The sequence below is a fragment of the Serinus canaria genome, chromosome 5, assembly GCF_022539315.1.
Source record: "Serinus canaria isolate serCan28SL12 chromosome 5, serCan2020, whole genome shotgun sequence".
Classification (NCBI taxonomy): domain Eukaryota; kingdom Metazoa; phylum Chordata; class Aves; order Passeriformes; family Fringillidae; genus Serinus; species Serinus canaria.
The window spans coordinates 5,330,306-5,349,421 of record NC_066319.1 but is presented as its reverse complement, the minus strand read 5'-3'; the positions used below and the strand labels follow the sequence as shown (position 1 = coordinate 5,349,421).

At 47.7% G+C, this 19,116-nt stretch overlaps 1 protein-coding gene across 5 annotated transcripts in view; it reads right to left on the bottom strand.

Annotated features, from left to right (window-relative positions):
• Positions 1–19,116, bottom strand: part of MICAL2 (microtubule associated monooxygenase, calponin and LIM domain containing 2) — a 121,215-nt gene that overhangs the window by 3,711 nt on the left and 98,388 nt on the right. For all 5 annotated transcript variants that reach the window (XM_030240092.2, XM_030240094.2, XM_050974788.1 and 2 more), the window contains 6 exons: positions 16,370–17,684; positions 10,513–10,607; positions 8,283–8,375; positions 6,779–6,872; positions 1,478–1,577; positions 228–301 (listed from right to left, as the gene is read on the bottom strand). In XM_030240092.2, coding sequence (XP_030095952.2) covers positions 228–301; positions 1,478–1,577; positions 6,779–6,872; positions 8,283–8,375; positions 10,513–10,607; positions 16,370–17,684 — 1,771 coding nt within the window. The remainder of the gene's footprint in view (positions 1–227; positions 302–1,477; positions 1,578–6,778; positions 6,873–8,282; positions 8,376–10,512; positions 10,608–16,369; positions 17,685–19,116) is intronic.

The following is a 19,116-nucleotide window of genomic DNA, read 5'->3' as shown; positions in this document are numbered from 1 at the left end:
CTGTCCACCATCAGCTGGCCATGGCCTGGGGAGCACAGTCAGGGTAGTTACCCCTGCAGCCTCGTGCAGGACTGGCCAGGTCAGCCCAGCTGCCTTCACCAGCAGCCAGATGAGAAGATGTCACATTTTGCTGGCTGAGCTGTGCTCAGAGGGAGCACAGGAGCCTTGGCCACCCTGGCTCTTTCTGGAGCAAGCAGGGTTGGCACAGTCTGTCCCCTTTGACTTACCATCCATGGCCATTCTCTCTCTCAGCTCTTGTTCCAGCCTGCTTTGGTGGTCCTCCAACTCTAGCTCTTGGGCTCTGGGTGCAGCAAAAAGTATGTTAAAGAAGCAGCTTTTTCCAGTGAAGACATCTATGTTAACATGATTTCAACAATGAGATTCTGTGTTCTGTTTATCTGGTATTTTCTCCTCAGGGGCTGCCAAAGCTGAAAGGTTTGCCTGTGCCAGCATCTCCAGAGCAGCTCCAGGAGTACCAGTGCCACCCTTTACATTGTGTGTGGGGTTAAACTCCCCATACACAGCAATGCTTAAAGCTTTGAGCCATCTGTGCTCTGCTGGTGGCACTCATTACACATTGTAATTCTGCATAGGGCTGAACCCACACCTGAAGGGCCTCAGCACAGGAGCAGCTCCTGAGCGAAGGAATGAACACATGAACACATCCAGACCACCACATTTTGTGTCCTGCAGTGCCAGAAGCAGCCCACTGTTGCCTCTTTAACTCCCAGACAGTGTGAGAAGGAAGCACTGCTGCCACAGCACCCAGTGACAAGGAGAGGGGCAAGACAGGGTCAGCCCCAGCAGCACCAGCACAGCTGGGCACAAACTGGGCTGCAGCTGGAGCCCAGGGCTGGGCTGAGCAATATGGAAATGATAAATGGCAAGGAGCAGCTGCACAGGTGGGAAACCCAGGGGGGAGTGAGGGCTGCTATCACCTTCCCTCACTGCCCACCAGTCGTGGAGAGAATAGCTGAGGGTCACCTCTGCCTGTCCTGGGTGTGTCTGCAGGGAGGCAGGGAAAGGGAGCTCCAGCAAACACTGCTTCCCTCCACAGTGGCAGCTGAGCTGGGCTTTATTTGCTTCTTGAGTTGGTGTATCTGCTTCTTTCATGGTTGTAGGGAATTTCTAGGTCTTTTTTCCCCACATCCAATGAAAACAGATGGATTTGTCAGACTGTTTTCCTTCCCAGGAGAAGGTGCTCGTTAGAGCCACGTGATGTGAAGGCAGAGCATCTCTGTGCCACAGTGGTTCAGAGTGTCATCCAGAACTGAAATTCTGAGCCACTGTGAGAGGGAAGGATCAGGAGGCCTCAGCTGCAGATCTGGGTTCAAAACAGGCTGTAGCTACTCTGGGGTTTATTCCTCAGCTGTCTCAAGTGCAGCACCCAGGAAGGTGTTCAGGTGTGTTGTGAGTTGTGAGCACACCTTTTCCCTCCCCCCTCCCCTCTTTGTTACCAGTGCTTGTTCTTACTTACATGATCAGGAGCTCAGACTCATAACGCATTAATTTATTCTTCTCCATGACCAGCTCAAACCATTCATGCAGCATCTGATTTTCATCCTTTGTGCCTGAGTCTGTGGGAAAGAGGAGACTTCAGTGTGCTTCCCCAGCTTTCTTTCCAATGCTTTTGCCAGCTAAGTTCTCCTCCAAGAGTCCTCCTGTGTAAGCCTGCATGACTTCAAACGGAGCTGGTTTTGGTGTGTGAGACTCACCAGTCATGGCTCAGTACTGCAGGTGGGACATTTCTGTCTGGTTTTGGTTGACAGCTGTGGCTTACTGCAGCTAAAGATGCTCTGGATTTTAAAACCCTTTTGTTCTAAAGTTTTTCCTTTCCAACAATCACCTATTGGGCACGATGTCTGCCTCTTAGCTCTGCTTTGATAAGACAGGGTCTCTGCTGAAACTGGGCTTCAGAGCTGAGCTGTGTCTTAGTGGATATTCCATTAGCACCATCAGCCTTCAGGATGCACACACAGGCAGGTAGCAGCTTAATCCCTGCTTCCAGTGCACATCAGACACACCACCAAATCCTCTGCAAATTTCCCTCCCCTTGTCAGCTGGCCTCTAAATCTGCAGCTGCCTTGAATGACAAATCTGTGGTAACACCTTGGGCCAGGGCATCACTGACAGCCAGCCTTTCTCCCAAAGGGCTCACAGCTTGCTGAAGAAAAGGGTGGATCTCTTTCCTTGGGTGAGGACCTTTACTCTCCTCCAACACCATCTGTACAAAACTCTTTGGCAATGAAGAGCCCCTGGGTGTTTTCAAATGGCAAGTCAGAGCACATATGTATTTCTTTTCCTTGCTGTCCTTTCTCACATCCTCATGACTTCACATTTTCCATTCATTTTTTCATCTCCCTTGAATTACAGCAGCACTGATGGCACTGCCAGCACACCTCCCCCATCTGTTCTGCCCGTTCCTGCTGCTGACCACTGGTAGGAGGCAAATATCTGACACTGCTCCAGGCTGAGGCTGCAATCCCAGTGACACGCTGGCACCTTCAGAAGCAGAAAGCCAGCAGCCCCAGCCCATGGTATTTGCACTCCCCACCACACATGGAAGCAGAAATAGCCAGATTTAGGATGAGGAAAAAGGAGTGCTGCCAGCAGGTGGGGAAACAAGCTCCCAGTCCCTACTGAGTCACAATGCTAGGTAACCAAGAATAAAACCCCCACCATAAAACCAGCCTGGCTGCTTTCTGTGGATAGAAGCTCATATGATTTCTTCTACTTTAAGAGGGACTGCACCTTTATATGACTGAGAGCACTGAAACTTGACCTTGAAAGGTGTCTGGTTAAAGCTCCAGAGACACCAATTACAAGAGTATCATTAAACTGGATTGCCAAGGGGAGAGACAGCCAGAGTCCTGGGCTGCTCAGCAGTGTTCCTGATGCCTTTCTGCTGTCATTTCAAAATGTGCTTCAACAAGTTTCCCTCTTGTCTCTACAGCTTCAGCTGCCCCTCACTCTCAGGTCAGAGCCAGGCTTTGACTCCACTCCAAAGCAGCAGTTTAAAGCCCTGGGGCAGCAACAACATCACCCAGTGGAGCCCTTTAGCCATCTGAGGCCAGGGGGATTGCTGGGGGTTTGGGATGCCCTTTGCATGCCTTTCCCAGGCAGCACCATCCCAGGGAGCCCAGGTCACCTGGGCCCCCACCCCAAGGACAGCAGCCAGGCTGGCAGGACTTGAGCCCACGTGGAAATGACCATCAAACAGCAGGATAAAGAGCAGGAGAAGGCAGAGCAACCTCTCTTCCATTCCTGCCTGATTCCATTAAAACTTGGCAGGAATGGATGTGTTCCTGTGGGATCTTCCAGGTCAGCAAGTGGTGTCTTCCCAGAGTGACTGCAGGAGTGCTCCGTGCTGGAACGTGACAGTTTCTCTCCAATCCAGTTCAGGATGCAGCATTAGTATTCAGAGCCTTGGATCTTTGACACCACCATAAGAAATGGTGGCATCATCAAAATTTGATCTATTTTACTGCCAGTAAAAACACTGCAATTGCTGTTGTGCATAAGTGCAGCACAGACACAAAAGGTCACTGTTCCATTTCTGCTGTTTCCTTGTTCAGGCAAAAATATTCCTTCTTTTAACCTTTCCCCTTTACACTTTCAAAACTCTGTGTCTCTAATAAAAAAATTGTGTATTGTAGGTTGACTGAGGTAAGCAAAGATAATGCACTCTGCAAAAAAACATTCATTTTCATAAAATCCTCAAAAAGATGAAATAAAAGTAGCCCTTGTTTTGCCTCCTCCTCCATCCCACAGAATGCCCCCTAAGTGCTCCCAGTGGCATTTTTCCCCTGAGCTTTTCAAATGTTTGTTACCAGCAATGTTAATACTTATTTAAGTCTGATGGAGTGCTTGATGTCTTCCAAGGGCAGAAGAAAGCAAAGAAGCCTTTTGGATGGTGCAGTTTGAGAGATTTTTTAGTAGGTTAGAGGGAGAACAGTTTGTGGGTTTGTTCTGTGAGCCATGTTGGCTTTTCCCTGCAGCATTGCTAAAGCCAACCTTCCTCCTGGTTTACCTGAGTCTCCTCTGACTGAGATCCATTTGCAAGTCAGGCATTCTTCTAATTACATCTGAGGTATTTCTATTTTCATCACTTCTGAGGGAATTGTAAAGGCTGTGGAGGAGTATTTACTGAGCACTCCTCTCAAAACCTGAACCTTCTCAGACTGATGCTTCACTGTCCCTTCTTACAGCCATCACCCAGTGAAGGGGTCTTGGCCAGTTTGCACCTTTTTAGGTACAGTCAGACCTCACATTCCTTATTTCCACGGGCTTGCACCTGATTTCTTTTGGCTCTGTTGGAAATCCCAAGACACCTGGGATATGTTTTTTGTGAAATCCAAAGCTGCTCCAACATGTGCAGATATTTATTCACCTTCCAAAGCGTGGAGACATTTCCTAACCTTCTCTCCACGTAGGTTTTCTTCTTTGCCAGCATTGTTCATGACTTGTTTAGTCAACTGAGCCCTTATGCTAATTTTAGTGGAAAACGTGCTTTGAGATTTTTATTTCTGTATTTTCTTGTAGGCAGAAGCTCTCCATAAGCCTTCCCAAATGTCAGTGGAAAACAAAGCAATGGTACATCAGTGATTTATTATTTGGTATTTTGGAGCAGAATAAAGGAAATAACGAGCATGAAAAATTATTCATAGGACTGATATTATTTCTTCTCATTTTTTGGGGGGTGTTTTTTGGGGGGTTTGTGGGTTTTTTTCCCTAATGCATGAATTATTGTCACTACAATTACAGGATCATCAAAACCTCATTTTGCTCATCAGTCTTCATGGCAGTTGTTTCGCACCCACGCATGTTCTCTTCTAATTCAGCTGAGGAGCTAATGAATAACTCCCCCTAACAAAGAGGCCATTCATCCCAGGCTCACAGAATTATTAGAGCAGAGTTGCGTAAATGTCACTGAAAACTGCTGTTTGCAGGCCTGCCTCTAAATTTGGTTATTCACAACCTTTGCAGCTCAATATTATTGCTGAACTGTGATCGTTTTCTAATTACCTTAATAATGCCTATTAAATCACTTGAATTGCATAAGCTCAGACCTGCTTAAATACAACTTAACCTAATAAACACTGGTCACTCATTAAAAAGTAATGCTCATTATTTTTAGGAAGCTGGAACAGAATATTAAACCCACCAACTCCTGCATCATTACACGTTTGTTATTGCGAGCAGCAGAGCCCTCACATTTTGTCAGGGCAGCTCATGCTCCTGCCCCAGAAGAGTTATTGAGAGGCAGCAACATCCTACCTTTCAGCATCTGCCCTATTTGTAACCGGCCACCTACACACAAACAATCAACAGGGAGAAAAAAAGCAGCACTTTCACCTTAATGAGGGCAATCCAATTACCAGGGATGGGAAGAGAATGAGAGGCATCGATCTCTTGGCAGGCAGCCGTCTTTAGGAAATGTGATTGTCAAAACAGCAACAACAAGAAGTGGCTCTAGGCCATTTATCCTGGTATTCATGTCTATCCCAAGAGCCAGAAGCTTCTCATCCCTCTGTATTTTTGAGGTTTACAAAAACCAACCACCTTTATACAGATCAGAAGAAAAAAGCCAACTCTAATTCTCACAGCCTTTTTATTAGACTTTCTCACGGGCAGTAAAGGGGGTGCTGTTTGATAAAGGGTTATGATTTCATTTAAGAAAAATAGATGGCAAATTTTAAAATAAAATTTGGAATAGGCTGACACGGTCAATTCTAGGGAATGAGTTAATAAATATAAAAGGCTGGGTGAATGCTCTCTTGCTGAGCTGATCAGTGCAGTGTCAGAGTAGCTGCTATGGAACATGGCATTAAAAAGGCCAGCATGGAGGGGTTGGACTGGATTGCCTGGTTAAGACAACAACAAGACCAGGTGCCAAAACATATCTGGGTTTTCCATGTTGTGCAGCTGCCTGTCAGGAAAACACCAGGCTCCGTTTGCTGAAGTGGAGGTGAATAAAGACACGTTTGCATTCAGGCTGTCAGTCCCTTCAGCACAGCCCCACTCAGGGGCAGGGTTCACACCCCCAGCCCCATTCTGAGCCTGGCAGGAGCCCCTGGGGGTCCTGTCCCTCTGCCTCACCCCGTGTGAGCTGGGCAGCAGTGCCAGGGCTGGGCAGCAGTGCCAGGGCTGGGCCAGGGGCAGGATCCCACAGCCCTGGGACTGGGGAGTGTTGGCTCAGGTGAGGGGACACTGAGGGGGACACCCTGTCACCCCCTGCCCCCTGGAGGAAGAGCTGTGCCTCTGGGGTCTCTGTGTGTGTGTGTGTGTGCCTGCAGGCTGCTGTTGCTATAGCATGGCCACTGGCTCTAATCATATTAATGGCATTTCACACTCCAGGAAAGGCATTAAAGGCTCTGTTACTAGGCACGGGCTGCTGCTGGCTTGGTAACTGAGATACAGCTCCTGGAAACCTCACTGGTTCCCTCCACAAGATGAAATTAAGCTCAGGATGGGAATTAAATAAAAAAAAAAAAAATTGAGGGTGGTGTGGTGCTGGGGGAAGTGTAAACTCACATTCAAAAGCATTGTCATTAATTCCAACTCTGTGATAACCAACAGAAAATTTAGAGCATTCAATGTAAAGGTGCTTGAGCTAACAGAGAGTTTGAGAAAAAGGTTTATCAATCATTTTTTGTCCTGCCAGTTCTTGTTCCTTTTCAGATTTTGCACCAAACTATTTCCATGACAACCATTGAAGCCCTGTGCTTTGGAGCAGGTTAAAAACCCCACCACTAAACAGGCAAACTGCTTTGTGTACCTGCTTCTCCTCTTAGTTCTCTCTCCAGCTGGACACCAAAAATCTCCAAAGTTCTTTGTCTTTCCTCCAGTTCTTCCAGCTGGCGCTGGATTGCCTGCAAAGATGGAATGACAGAAGAGCTACAGACACAGCTCCCAAATCCAGAGACAAAAGATGGTCTCAGTTCTCAGAGAAACAGCTTGGAAAGGTCTCAGAGGAGCTGTGGCTCTTTCCAACTCATTGAGTGCACCAGGCACCCAAGGAATGTAAATGTGCCACCAGGTGTCTATCACAATTTTATGTAAGCTTCACAGGCACCAAAAGAACCTCAGCTTCTCCTGAGTTTTAGCTCTCCCAGTGTAAAAAGAGAGCTCATAGTGTTTCTGTGCCTCACAAGGTGTAAAAAGTCAATACTTTCATGTGCAGAGATATCTATTCTGAGACATTACATTAGTAAAGCTCATATAAATAGGGAAGGCTTACAGCTGGAAAGCTCTGCTTGCTATTTTATTGTCCAGGGGATTTTGTTTGGTTTGCTTTCATATTTCCCCAGCTTTTGACCCAGAAAGAAAAGGGTCTAATAGCTGTGACAATTCAGTGGCACTTCGGGGAGGATTTCTACATCCATTGTCCATTCCCTTTGAAATTAGACTTTTAGAGGTGTGCTGGGGATAAAAAGCATGAAGCACCTTAAAAGGTTGAAATGTCAAAGACAGATGCTCAGCAGTTCCCATTTCAGGCTGTGTTAGGGCATTCCAAGCCAAGCCCTCAGCAACAGCCGAACAAATAGGAAAGATCATTCCAAAAGTTTGGACTTCAATGTCTCCACAAAGCATTAAAACAAGAATGGTCACATCTGCATCTAATGTTACCTGGAGATAATTTACAATTCTCAGATAAAAAACTGAAACATAGCTCCTCTTCCCATGCATTGAGCAGGATACACCTGAGATCAAATTGTGCAGAAGTGCATTTACAAATCTTAAACTGTAATGGGAAATAATCACACATCAGCAGAGTCCAGAGCTTCCCCAGCATTTTCTGAATAGCCTGTGTAAAATGAAGTGGCTTTCTGTCATTAAGGGGAAAAAATGATTCACTTTGGTTGTTGTAGCAGGGAGAGAACAAAAGCCATCACTGTATTTCTGTATCCTCCTGTAATGCACAGAGGTAATGGCTGAGTTTCTTGCATTCTGCATGGCTGATGTTATTTCCCCTTTCTATCTCTTTCCCTCTTCAGTTCCCTCCTCTCATTGCCAGCCACTATTCCCTCTTGTCCTTCATGCTCATTTACAAAATTATGATGGCAATTAGGATGATCTCCAGGGACTGGCACGGGTTTGTGCCCCAGAGAGATGCAGGGCCCTGGCACAGGCACCTTCCTGCTGCTGCTGGCTGGGGGGTTGGCACAGAGGGCACTGAGCCATGCTGAGGAGTGAGGGGAGCTGCAGAGCCCCTTTGGGTACCCCATCCTCACGAGTCACTCCTGGGAGGCAAAGGGGACTGCTGCAAGCTGCATTTTCACCTGTGCTTTGTGCAGCCTCTTCAGCTCCTCTTGTTTAATCAACTGCTTTGTCTCCTTCTCCAGCTTCCTCCTCTTCCTGAGAGCCCTTTTTGCCTGTAAAAGACACAGAGGGAAAGAAAAAGGCAATCAGAGCACAGGTCTGCCATTGCAGCTTTCCTCAGAGCTCCCCCAGGATCCCAGAACTGCTGGGGCTGGGACTGAGCCCTGGGCACAGTCTGAGCCCATCCCTGCCCAGAGCAGGGTCAGCTGCTGCAGGCATTCAGGGCTCAGGGAAACAGCCATGCAGGAGCATTTCCATGCATCTGCTGGGCTGGATTAAAGCCTCACAAGCTCCTGAGGCAGCCCTAAGTGGGGGTCACTAAACCATTTCCAAACCACAGAGCTGACTGTGCACAACACCCACCACACAGGGGCTGGGGAAAGCACCAGCTCAAGGAAATTCAACCCATTTCCACTGCTAAAGTGGCAAATTCACACCATGGGACACCACTGGAAGCCCTAAGAAACCTTCCCTAGTGGAATTTCTGTGCTGCATTACAGAGCTCTTGGCTTTTCCCCAGGGCACTCATTGCTGCCCTTGGGAGATCAGGGCAGCACTGGTGCTGCAGGGCTGGGCAGGGAATCACCTGCCAGGGAATCACCTGCCTGGGAATCACCTGCCTGGGAATCACCTGCCTGGGGTTCACCTGCCTGGGAATCACCTGCCTGGGAATCACCTGCCAGGGGATCACCTGCCAGGGGATCACCTGCCAGGGAATCACCTGCCTGGGGATCACCTGCCAGGGGATCACCTGCCAGGGAATCACCTGCCAGGGGATCACCTGCCAGGGGATCACCTGCCTGGGGATCACCTGCCAGGGGATCACCTGCCAGGGAATCACCTGCCTGGGAATCACCTGCCTGGGGATCACCTGCCTGGGAATCCCCTGCCATTTCTCCACCTTGCCTCTGACCCAAGCTGTCCTGAATTGCCTCAAGGCTGTGGTGTGCCCACTTTTGAGAGGCAGGATACAAGAGCACCATAGATGGGACAAAATTAAAGAATTACCCAGCCAGGAAGTCACTAAAATTTTCCCCCCCAAGTTTTGCCAGGTACAAATGGTGGCACAGGTGAAATAGCAGCCAGAACTGGCACAAAAAGGGATGGTAGGAGGCAGCTGAAAGAAGCACAGCCAGTGGGGAGTGGGCATCAAAACTGAACCCCTGGTAATGCCCACGTGCAACAGCTGATCCCTCTTCCCATTTCTGGCAGCTTTCCTGGAGCTCTGCCTGCTCCCTGCCTGGTCCTCACTTCTATCCAGTTTGCTCCAACGTCTCCCTTCTTCTCTCTATTTTATTTAAACCTTTTTCAATTCACCATACCATCACTGTACTGCAGATTGTCTTTCCTGTGACAGGAAGGATGAATGAAGAATCCTGCCATCTCAGCACAGCCTGACACAGAGCCTCTGGGGACAGTGCTGCCACACATTGCTGGGCTTTGGCTCCACTTTTTCCATTCAAAGTCCCACCTGGCTTTCATATTTTTCAGTCTTTTCCAGTACTTGGCTTTCCTTCCTCTTCCCCCCAGCCCCAAAGGCAGCAAATCAAAATACTATAAATACTGTACTATAAATCACATTCACTGATATCCTGCACAGGAGAGAGATGTAAGAGATTTCTGATCAGCTACTCAGACAAGAGAAGCTGTGTTTCCTCACCTCAGAGCTGGGTGTGGAGGGTCCAGGGTGCTGCAGCCCCCCAGCTCCTGCTGCCAGCCCTTTGGGGTACAGGGCCTGGCTGGGACTTTGTCCCCAGCAGCACAAGGGTGTGAGCCACAATCAGAGTGTTTGCCAGGCAGCCTGCCTGCAGCACCTCTCCAATGAATCTGTGTTCCCCCCAAGGAAATCTGCATCCCTTTGGTTTATTTTTTCCAATAGTTTGCTTGTTGGCCTGCTCACTGAGGCCACTTAAGAATCAGCTTCAAAGCAGTTTCAGTGAAATATTTCTGTCTGTCAGGTGAAGACCTCCTCTGTCAGTGCTGGCACAGCCAGGGGAAAGGAGAGGTCCAAAGAGGTAAAAGCAATGCTGGTGTGCATCTGTCCTAATGTATTTCCTCTCAGTGACATGCACCCTCCTGTGTGCCAGTCCCCACTCTGAGGATTGCTGTGTGTTTTAGGTCAAAGTCAGCTGATGAATTTTAAATACAGCCCAGCTAAGGAAACACCTTTCTGTTTGCAGCTCCAATTACCTTGTGTGTTAAGGAAGGCTTGGATTCAAACTCCTCCTCAGAGGATGAAGTAGAACACTCAGGAGCTTGTTTCCTGACAGGTACGTGTTCATACCCTAAAACACAAGAACAGAATGGTCAGTGAAGCAGGAAATACTCTTCTTGTACTTCAACAGACACTTTGCACCTGCCCTGAGCTCCAACCAGCAGCACCTAGAGCAATTTGGAAATTCAGCTGACAACACTAATTAAATTTTTTATCCCTGTCAAAACCCGTCTGGCCATCTCTTTTATTCTCTTTTTTTTTTCCTAGGTGCTACAAACAAATAAATGAATTCCTCGAGCCCCCTGTGTGCAGCACGCTGTCCTGGATGCACTCAGCTTTCACCAGAATGTGTATCTGAAGTTAGCCACGTTACCCAAATGGTTGTGCAAGGCTCACTATACAGTGTAATTGAATGCACAAAGCCTGAGCCAGCTCTTAAACAAATTACCCTTATGTGGCTGGGAGCATCTGGCACCCATTTTTACTACATGACATCTGCTCAGTGTAAAATAGTTGGCGTCAGAATGTCTGGTCATATAAAAAAATCACAAATGTAATCAGAAGCAAATGGACTAAGAGAACAGGGCTTTATCACACAGCCTCATGCAACATAAATATTTCATTAATTATGTCTAAACAAATGTCACTTATTTTTCTGCTTTAGGGATATTATCACATCATTGGGCTGTTGATTAAAATGCCATAAGAAGTCAGGAAAATCTGTACATCACAACAATACACTCCATAAGGAAAACTCAAAGGCTGACTTTGGAAGAACCACGCTTTCAGAATTATAAATTAAATTACATTTAATTGCAGCAATTTTATCATGCCTGTTTTTCCAGCATCTTGTTTCAACTGGGTGTAAATATTTGAATTTCTTCTTAATTTGTCTAATGCGTGGCTTCATTCTCTTTAATTCAGAGAATAAAACCTCCTTGGGAACATCTGTCTCTGTGCTTCAACCTGCTGCAGGGTTAATGATTAACAGCTGGCCATCCTGGAAATGCACATAATTTAAAGCCAGCACTGCTGGTTTGCCTTTGTGTCTACAAGGCAACAGTTGGCTTTCTAGGTGTATTCAGATTCAAATCTCCCACTGTAGATGTTTCTTCTTTGCCTTGCCCTGGGTCCCAGGGCTGAAGCAGAACTTTTGCCTCCAGCCCTCATTTAAACTCAGGATCCATGAAACTGTTCAATCCCAGACAGTAAAGCAATAAAAGCAAACCCAGGTAATTTGAGGCAGAAATTCTGATTTTCCCCCAGTGATCTCAGTGTTTTAGAAGCACCCAGTCCTTGTGCTCAGTGAAGCTGCGAGCTCAGAGGGCTCAGGGGAGCAGCCCTGGTCCTGCCATCCTCTCTGGGGTGCAGCAGCCCTGGTCCTGCCATCCTCTCTGGGGTGCAGCAGCCCTGCAGGTGGGTCTCACAGCCCCCACCTCCCTGCCTCACAGAGCCTGGGCAGGGACACAGCTCCTGCAGGGACCTGCCAGGGCCGGTGGCTCAGGGTGGGGGTCACAGCCCTGCCACCCTGCCCGTGCCCTGCACACCCAGCACTGCCCCTGGGCTCGGCAGGGACAGAACACGAGCCATCACACACTCCCTTGCTCCTCTCAGCTCTGCTGGGAATGAGCAAGTGCTCCCTCCCCCTGTCCTCCCCTTTTGGGTGCTAGCAATAATTTAGGAAGCCTTACAAGGTCTGGAGGAGAGGCAGCCTGCTCCCTACAATAAGACAAACAAACAACAAAAAACCCCCAAGCAAAACCCAAAAAACCCCTCCAACCTAGGCAGAACTTGGCCAACAGCTGAGAGAATTTGGACAAAACAAACATAACAATGTTCAAACTTAGGGACTTTACTGAGTCATTAGAATCTGAAATTTGGAACTGCAGCACTAAAGTTAGATGATAATAATTTGCCTCCCAACAGGACAAGCCTAAAGCTTGAGCTGCTGCAGAACTGATCTCAAAAATGTAGGTTCTTTTCCAAATATTAGCTCAAGTCTTCTAGACTTGGGCTTTCACTTTCCAGGCATCTCATTCCTTCAGACTGGGAGTTATCTATGGCATAGTTCTTATTTCCTGAGGACTCTAGCATCTCCCTCATTTCCAAACCAGCATGTGTCATACTGGAGCTTTCCCTCCCCCTGGAACGAGCCCAGATGAAAGTGCAATGCTTTTGAGAGCCTCTCCCTTAACATGAACCTCCAGGGTTCTCATTTTCCCAGGAAACCTGAGGTCCCCTGGAAAACAAGGGAGCTGTGACTGATCCCTCGTGTTAGATGTGGGAGCACTTCTGATTGTCCTGGGGATTCCTGGGGAAAGCCCAGCCCTGGTGTCACTCTGCCTGTCACAGCTCCCTGCCCTTCCTTTCCTGGGCTGTTTTTGTGTGCTGATGGGGTTTCTGCAGCCTGCACACACAGAATGTCTTGGGGCAGGAACTGCTCTGGTAACGTCATGCTGCATTAACCTGTTGGCTCCCTCCACTACTGCCCAAGACTGCACAGTTCTGTAAAGTCCTGGGGTTAACCCTGACCCCTGTAAGAACTTCAGTGTTTCACCAGAGAGAGAGATCAAGTTACTCATATCTCCTGGTGCCCAAAATGAGATGGGAGCTGGTAGGAAAGGCAAAGAATGGCCAGTAGGAATCCAGGAGGATGACCAGCAGAAAGAGAGGACTTGGCTCTTTGGTTCCACATCTCTGCCTCTCCACAGACTCCTCATGTGGTCTTATGCATGTAATTAATTTTCTGGTGCCTCCGCTCCCCTTCTAAAATACAAAATCATCAGTGCACAGGCAGTGTCCCCCCTGAGCAGAATGCTGCAAGCACACAGACCTTCTGGGCACAACAGTGCACTGATGGGAACCTGAAACATCTGCAAGCAATCCCTTCCCCTTCCCCTGCACAAACCCAGCAAAGAGAGCTCACAGCAGGGCACATTTTCTCATCAGCTGAATTGGTCATCCTGCTTAAAGTATCAGTAATTAACATGGCACTTTGGCACTTTTTTGAATTTCAAAAGGTCAGGTAGGCTTGGGGAGAACAGTTAGCCATCTGACTGAACAATTTTACTGATCAGTTTTTTGGGGGGACTTTTACTGCAGGTTGGAGCACAAAGGAAGCATCAGAGGACAAAAGCCTTGAAGGTATTTGTGCAGCAAATCAAAACTCTGGAACAGCACTTAGGAAGCCCAGTGTGGTTATTTGTGGATGGTTGTATATTCCACAGGCAAACTTTGGATTTGTGTTTTTTAAACCAGTCTCTGACTGAAAAGTTTGCAGGAACCCCCATTAGTTCAGTGAGCTTTGTCCAGGTCTCAGACAAGTGAGATTTCTGACAGCCCCACATTCCCAAGTGTCTCTGAGGAGCAGCGCTTATGAACCAGAGGGAAGTGCTGGGCAGAAAGCCTTGAAATCAGGCTGGGCATGGGAAACTGGGATGAGCCATATGGAAGGTGTGGGTTTGGACCACAGGCAGGGTGCTGCTAAGAGTCTTCATTTTTGTGAAGATTCCTTCTTGGTGCTGAGCTCCAGCTGGGGGCTGAGCCCGTGGCAGGGAGGGGAGGATGGGAGGACAGAACATGCTGAGTACCAGGAGTGGTTTCTGAGGGTTTGGTTATCCCCAGGGGTTTCCTCTGGGATGAGCTGGCCCAGGCTCATCTCCAGCCCAGGGACTTTCATCACCCAGCTCATTCTCTGGATCCACAAGGCCCTGAGGGACAAAACCAGTGCAATGCAATTCCTGCCCCACCTGCCCACAACCAGTTTGACCCCAGCAGGACAGGAAAGCCCCACTGCAAAGAGCAGTGTTAGAAGGAGCTTCATTAAATGCTCCTCTGCAAGGTGCTGGGAGTACTTTTTTCCCTTAAGGAAATTCTCTGAAATTCGTAGTAAATTTCAAGAGAGGGAAATAATGCCAAGAAGTGTGTGCTAAATAAAGCTTGTCATCACTTCATGGCTAAGGTTTGCCAAGCCTGGGCCTCTGACCAGTGCCTCTCTGAGACAGAAATGCCATTTCTGAGAGTCAAACAGGACTCAGCTCTTTACTAGTTTTACTAAATAGAGATTTACTCAAATATGAATGTTTTAAAAACATTAGAGAGCTACAATGTTGAAACATTGAAGATAACAGATTACTGGGCAAATAACTCAATTAGAGCTTCATTTTCTCTTTTTTCTAAACAGACTTTGCATTGCCTATATTCAATAATTGTAATCATTTAATTGATTGCACAGCAGAGGAATCCAACACGTTACTCCAGCATGTTATTTCAAAATATTTTCAGCATAAATCAAGTTTGGCACTATTCAAACTGGCAAAAACTTTTCCCATTCCAGTATGAGCACAGCATAGCAATCACTGCAATGCATTTAGTTAAGAGCAAGGCAGGTTGGCTCAGTTGGTGAGTACAGACTCTGAAAAGGCCTCCCATTTAAGAGCACAATGAGATGTGTGAACCTGCAGCTCTCTGGGGCTCCACTGCAGTCCTCAGCATCCTCTGGCCCCATGGGAGTGCCTGGTTTTGGGAGTTGTTGGGTAAAGGATGCTCCAAGGAGCGAGAGCAGGAGCGATTCTCTCAGTTTGAAGGAGCTCCAGACCAAGTGCCTGATGTACTGGCTCCTCCTCACAGCCTGGGGCAGCTCTGAAGCAGAAAGGATGCAAAAGGATCTGGCAGCTGGGAACATTTCAGGGACTTCCCATTCTGCACACAGCTTCTATTGCTGAGGCACAGCAGCGATTTTGGGGTCACAGCTTGGGGTGCAATTCCATAAAGCAAGAGACAAACAGCTGTGCTGACAAAATTCAGGTTATTTAGTTAACAGGCTAGTTATTTAGTTAATAGGTCATTTAGTTAAATAGCTGAGACTTTGTGCAGTGGGAAGATGGATCACAGAGAAAGACAGGTGGGTGCAGCTCTCATGCCTCGTATGTCACACCTGAGTCTGTGCTGCACTTAATTCTTCCTGAGCCTCTGCTCAGATCACTCAGGCTGCTCTTGGTCTGGCATCAATATTTCTGGGACTTGTCTGCAGTTTTAATACTAACCTTGCTCTAGCAAGCAAACAAGAAAATTGATGCCTTTTAATCACTGCCCAGATAGACTCACAAATAGGTCAGAGGAGGTCAATAAGGTGCTGTCTCCTCTCAAACTGAACAACAAGGGGATATCAATGACACTGCAAAGCTGCCAAAGGTATGTCCACAGCGTGGTCACTCTGACAGCAGAGCTGAGGAGACACCTGCTGAGGAAGCACCAACACAGCAGAGCTTCCTGCTGTTGCAACCACATTGCTTCAGTCTCTGGTTCCTCAGGGCAGGGAAAACAAATGTGCTCTGCACTGCAAGAACTGGAGGGTTTGATGCTTGTCCTTCTGCCTGCCTGCTCTAGCCCCCCTGCACAGCTCGGTGTCACTGCAGAAGCTGCTCTGCCCAGCGTGCCACTCTGCCCTGCCACCCCTTCCACCTCCTGAGGGCAATTCCTGACCCAAACCTGCCCCAGCAACAGGGAGCAGCAAACCAAACTTTGGTCCAGCAAGCTGCTTCTGCCTGCAAATCCACTCCACTCCTTTACATCTGCAGCAACTCCTCAGCTTTAGCCACAAAATTGTAGAAAATAACTAGAAATTAAACACAGCACACCACAGATGTGTGCCTGCATGGGCACACACAGGTCTTCTAAAGGTTAAATGATATTACACAATAATAATAGTAATACTAATAATGATGATGATGATGAAGATGATAATAATAATAATAATAAATAATAATAATAATAGTAATAATAATAATAGTAATAATAATAACAGTAATGTAATTCCACTGGGGTCCTCACCTGTGAAAGGATAACACAGCCTCCCTGGAGAATGGTCCTTAATGGCAGGCAGAAGTGACACCAAGGAATTCCGTTCCCTCTCTTGAGCTTTGCTCCTCAGGCTGTTGAGGAGTGACCCTTTTTGTGCACAGTCACCCAGACTGTCCCTGGGCTCTGCAGATGAGAGGAGAGGGGACTTGTTCTTACGGATCCACGTTTCATCCACGGCAGTCCCTAGAGGACTGTCTTCAAAGGTAAACTTTTCCAGGAGTCCTGGCACTTCCTCCATCCTGGTGCAAGCTGCTTGCTGAGGTATTTGGGCTGTCTTGGAGGGCCTGTGGGGTGTGAAGGATTCCTGGTCCCTTAGAGATATCCCTTCTGAGCCCACAGAGGAATGAGACTGATTTGAGTAAGGGCTCCCATCTCCTACATGTTTTCCTACCCACTCCCTTATTTCAGGATGCAGTGACTGAGTGTTATTGTTGTTCCTGTTCCTTTGGCTTAAGGAATACCCAGGGGTGCTGGGGAAGCTGAAGAAGGCTTGTTCTGAAGAGGCTTTGGCTATGCTGTCCAAGTCCTGCTTGGATCCTTCTGGAGCTGAGGTCAGAGGCTCCCAAATGGACCTTTTGATAGCGTTGGCTATGAGCCTCAGTGGGGACTTGGGCTGGGGGGCTGCACGCTCCCTGGAAACCCCATCTGGAATCCTCAGAGCACCCTTGGTGTCCACTGCTGGAGCTGGTGGAGAGCCATCTGCAAAGAAGAGAGGCCCAGAGCCCCCAGAGAGTTTGAACCCCTCTCTTGTCCAGCCAGCCTCCCTTTCCTGCAGAGCCCAGGGAGCTCTGCTCCTTCCCCAGCCCGCACTGCTCGCCCCTGGCTCTCTCCTGTCTGAGCCATTCAGGGGCTGCTGCTGCTGCTCTGAACCAAGCCCCAGCCTCTGCTTTCCCTCCTTTAACTCTTGCTCAGACTTTTCCTCTGGCTGCCTGGTATTTTTGCCATCTTTCTCTCTCAGATCCAGAGATGGCAGAGCTCTGGTCCTGCTGTTGAAGCGCTCTGGTTCAGAGGTGCATGTCCGTGTTTTCCCCTTCCAGCCCCAGGCTGAGCACGTCCCAGTGTCACTGTCTGTGTCCTCAGGCTCACAAAAACCAGCAGGCAGTGTCTCCATCCCAGCAGGGCTCTGTGGAGAGCCCGTGGGGCTGCTCTGAAAAGGACAGTGGGGAACATGGCAGTGTGGGTCTGCAGGCATCTCCCTGGCTTTTTCTTTCCTTGGAAATACTGGGCTGCTGCAGGGTTTGAAATGTCCTCTTGGAATTTCTGGTGGCTGCTTGTAGGAAGCCAACTGTGGAGTGCATAAAAAAAATAAATTTTTTTAGGGATATAAAAACACTGCTTTGTGTAGCTTCTATTTCATAAAATATTTTATTCCATTTTAATCTCAGCCTAATAGTAATGAACATAATATTTAATTTATACACAAATACACGTGTAGATGATAATGTGAGAAAAGCTTTTCTCCCTAAAGGGCTAATATTTCTCTAGGAGTAGAGATCTAATAGTACTGGAAATTTTAACAGTCTGAAAATAATGTTATTCATGTTAAGAATCTGTCATATCTTTATGAATTACCTTTAATATTTTCTTTAGAAAGAAACAGTCCTATCTCCAGGAAAACAGACAGGAGCAGATCTGCTCTATCCTCCTGTGCATTCCAGCTGCATCACATTAGAGTTTTGAGCAAGCAAAAGAGACCATCACCCATCCTGTCCAAATTTCTGATATTGCACGTTTATGTAGCACAGGTAGGAATGGAAGAAGTGACCCAGGAGAGATTATAAAATGTGAAATGGTAACTTCATACAATTAAATTAGTTCCCTCTCCTGATTATTTTTCCTTTGGTAAAGATTTAAATTCATTACTCCAGCTACCAAAATGTTCTGCTGAAGATAGCAGCAGGGATAAATACCCACTTTATGTGGCCAGCAGAACAAAACTAGAGTCCTTCCTTCCTTCTGAAAAGGGAGGCATTTTATCATCGGTGCTACATGATAATGGATGGTGTGAAGATTGAATTCCTGCTTCCACTCCTATGCCAGACACCCAAATTCACATGGGTGAAGCCATTAATCTGTCTGACTTTTCATTTCCTAGAAGCACCAGAAGTGAGGCAACAATGACTGCACTTTGTTTCACACTTCTGTTCGATGACTGCATTTAATCCTTACTGGCCAGGATTAAAAAAAAATAATTGCAAGAAGCACAATAACCAAATGAGCACCCTGTTAATCCTCACTTTTCAGAGCACTGTGAGCAGTGCTGGTAGGGCAGGAGCTGAGTGCAGTCCTCTCAGCTCTGCTCCCCTGGGACCTTCCCTTCCTGGCCCATTGTCCTGCCACCACTGTGCCTGGGGAGGAGCTCATTCACTGCCTGGCACAGGGGTCCAGCAGTGTGAGCCAGGTCTGACCCAAGGGTGAGGACAGCTCTCCAGGGCTTGGAGGATGTGGGCTGCTCCCTGCTCCTCCTGTCTCCAGGGATGTGCTGCTCTTTGCTCAGAGTGGGCAGTCACGACCCCGGCACTGCCCACCCTTCCTCATTCCTGGGAAGCCTAAAAATAAAAAGCCTTCAGAAACCACCATGGAAATGTGAGGTCCTGAAGGACACAGAAGATGCTCCTGAGCAGTGGGAGATGTGAAGTCCTTTTCCAGCCTAACCCAGTCTGTGATTTCATGGCTGATACAACAGATTAGTGGCTAAGAGCTGGTGTGATTGAGGC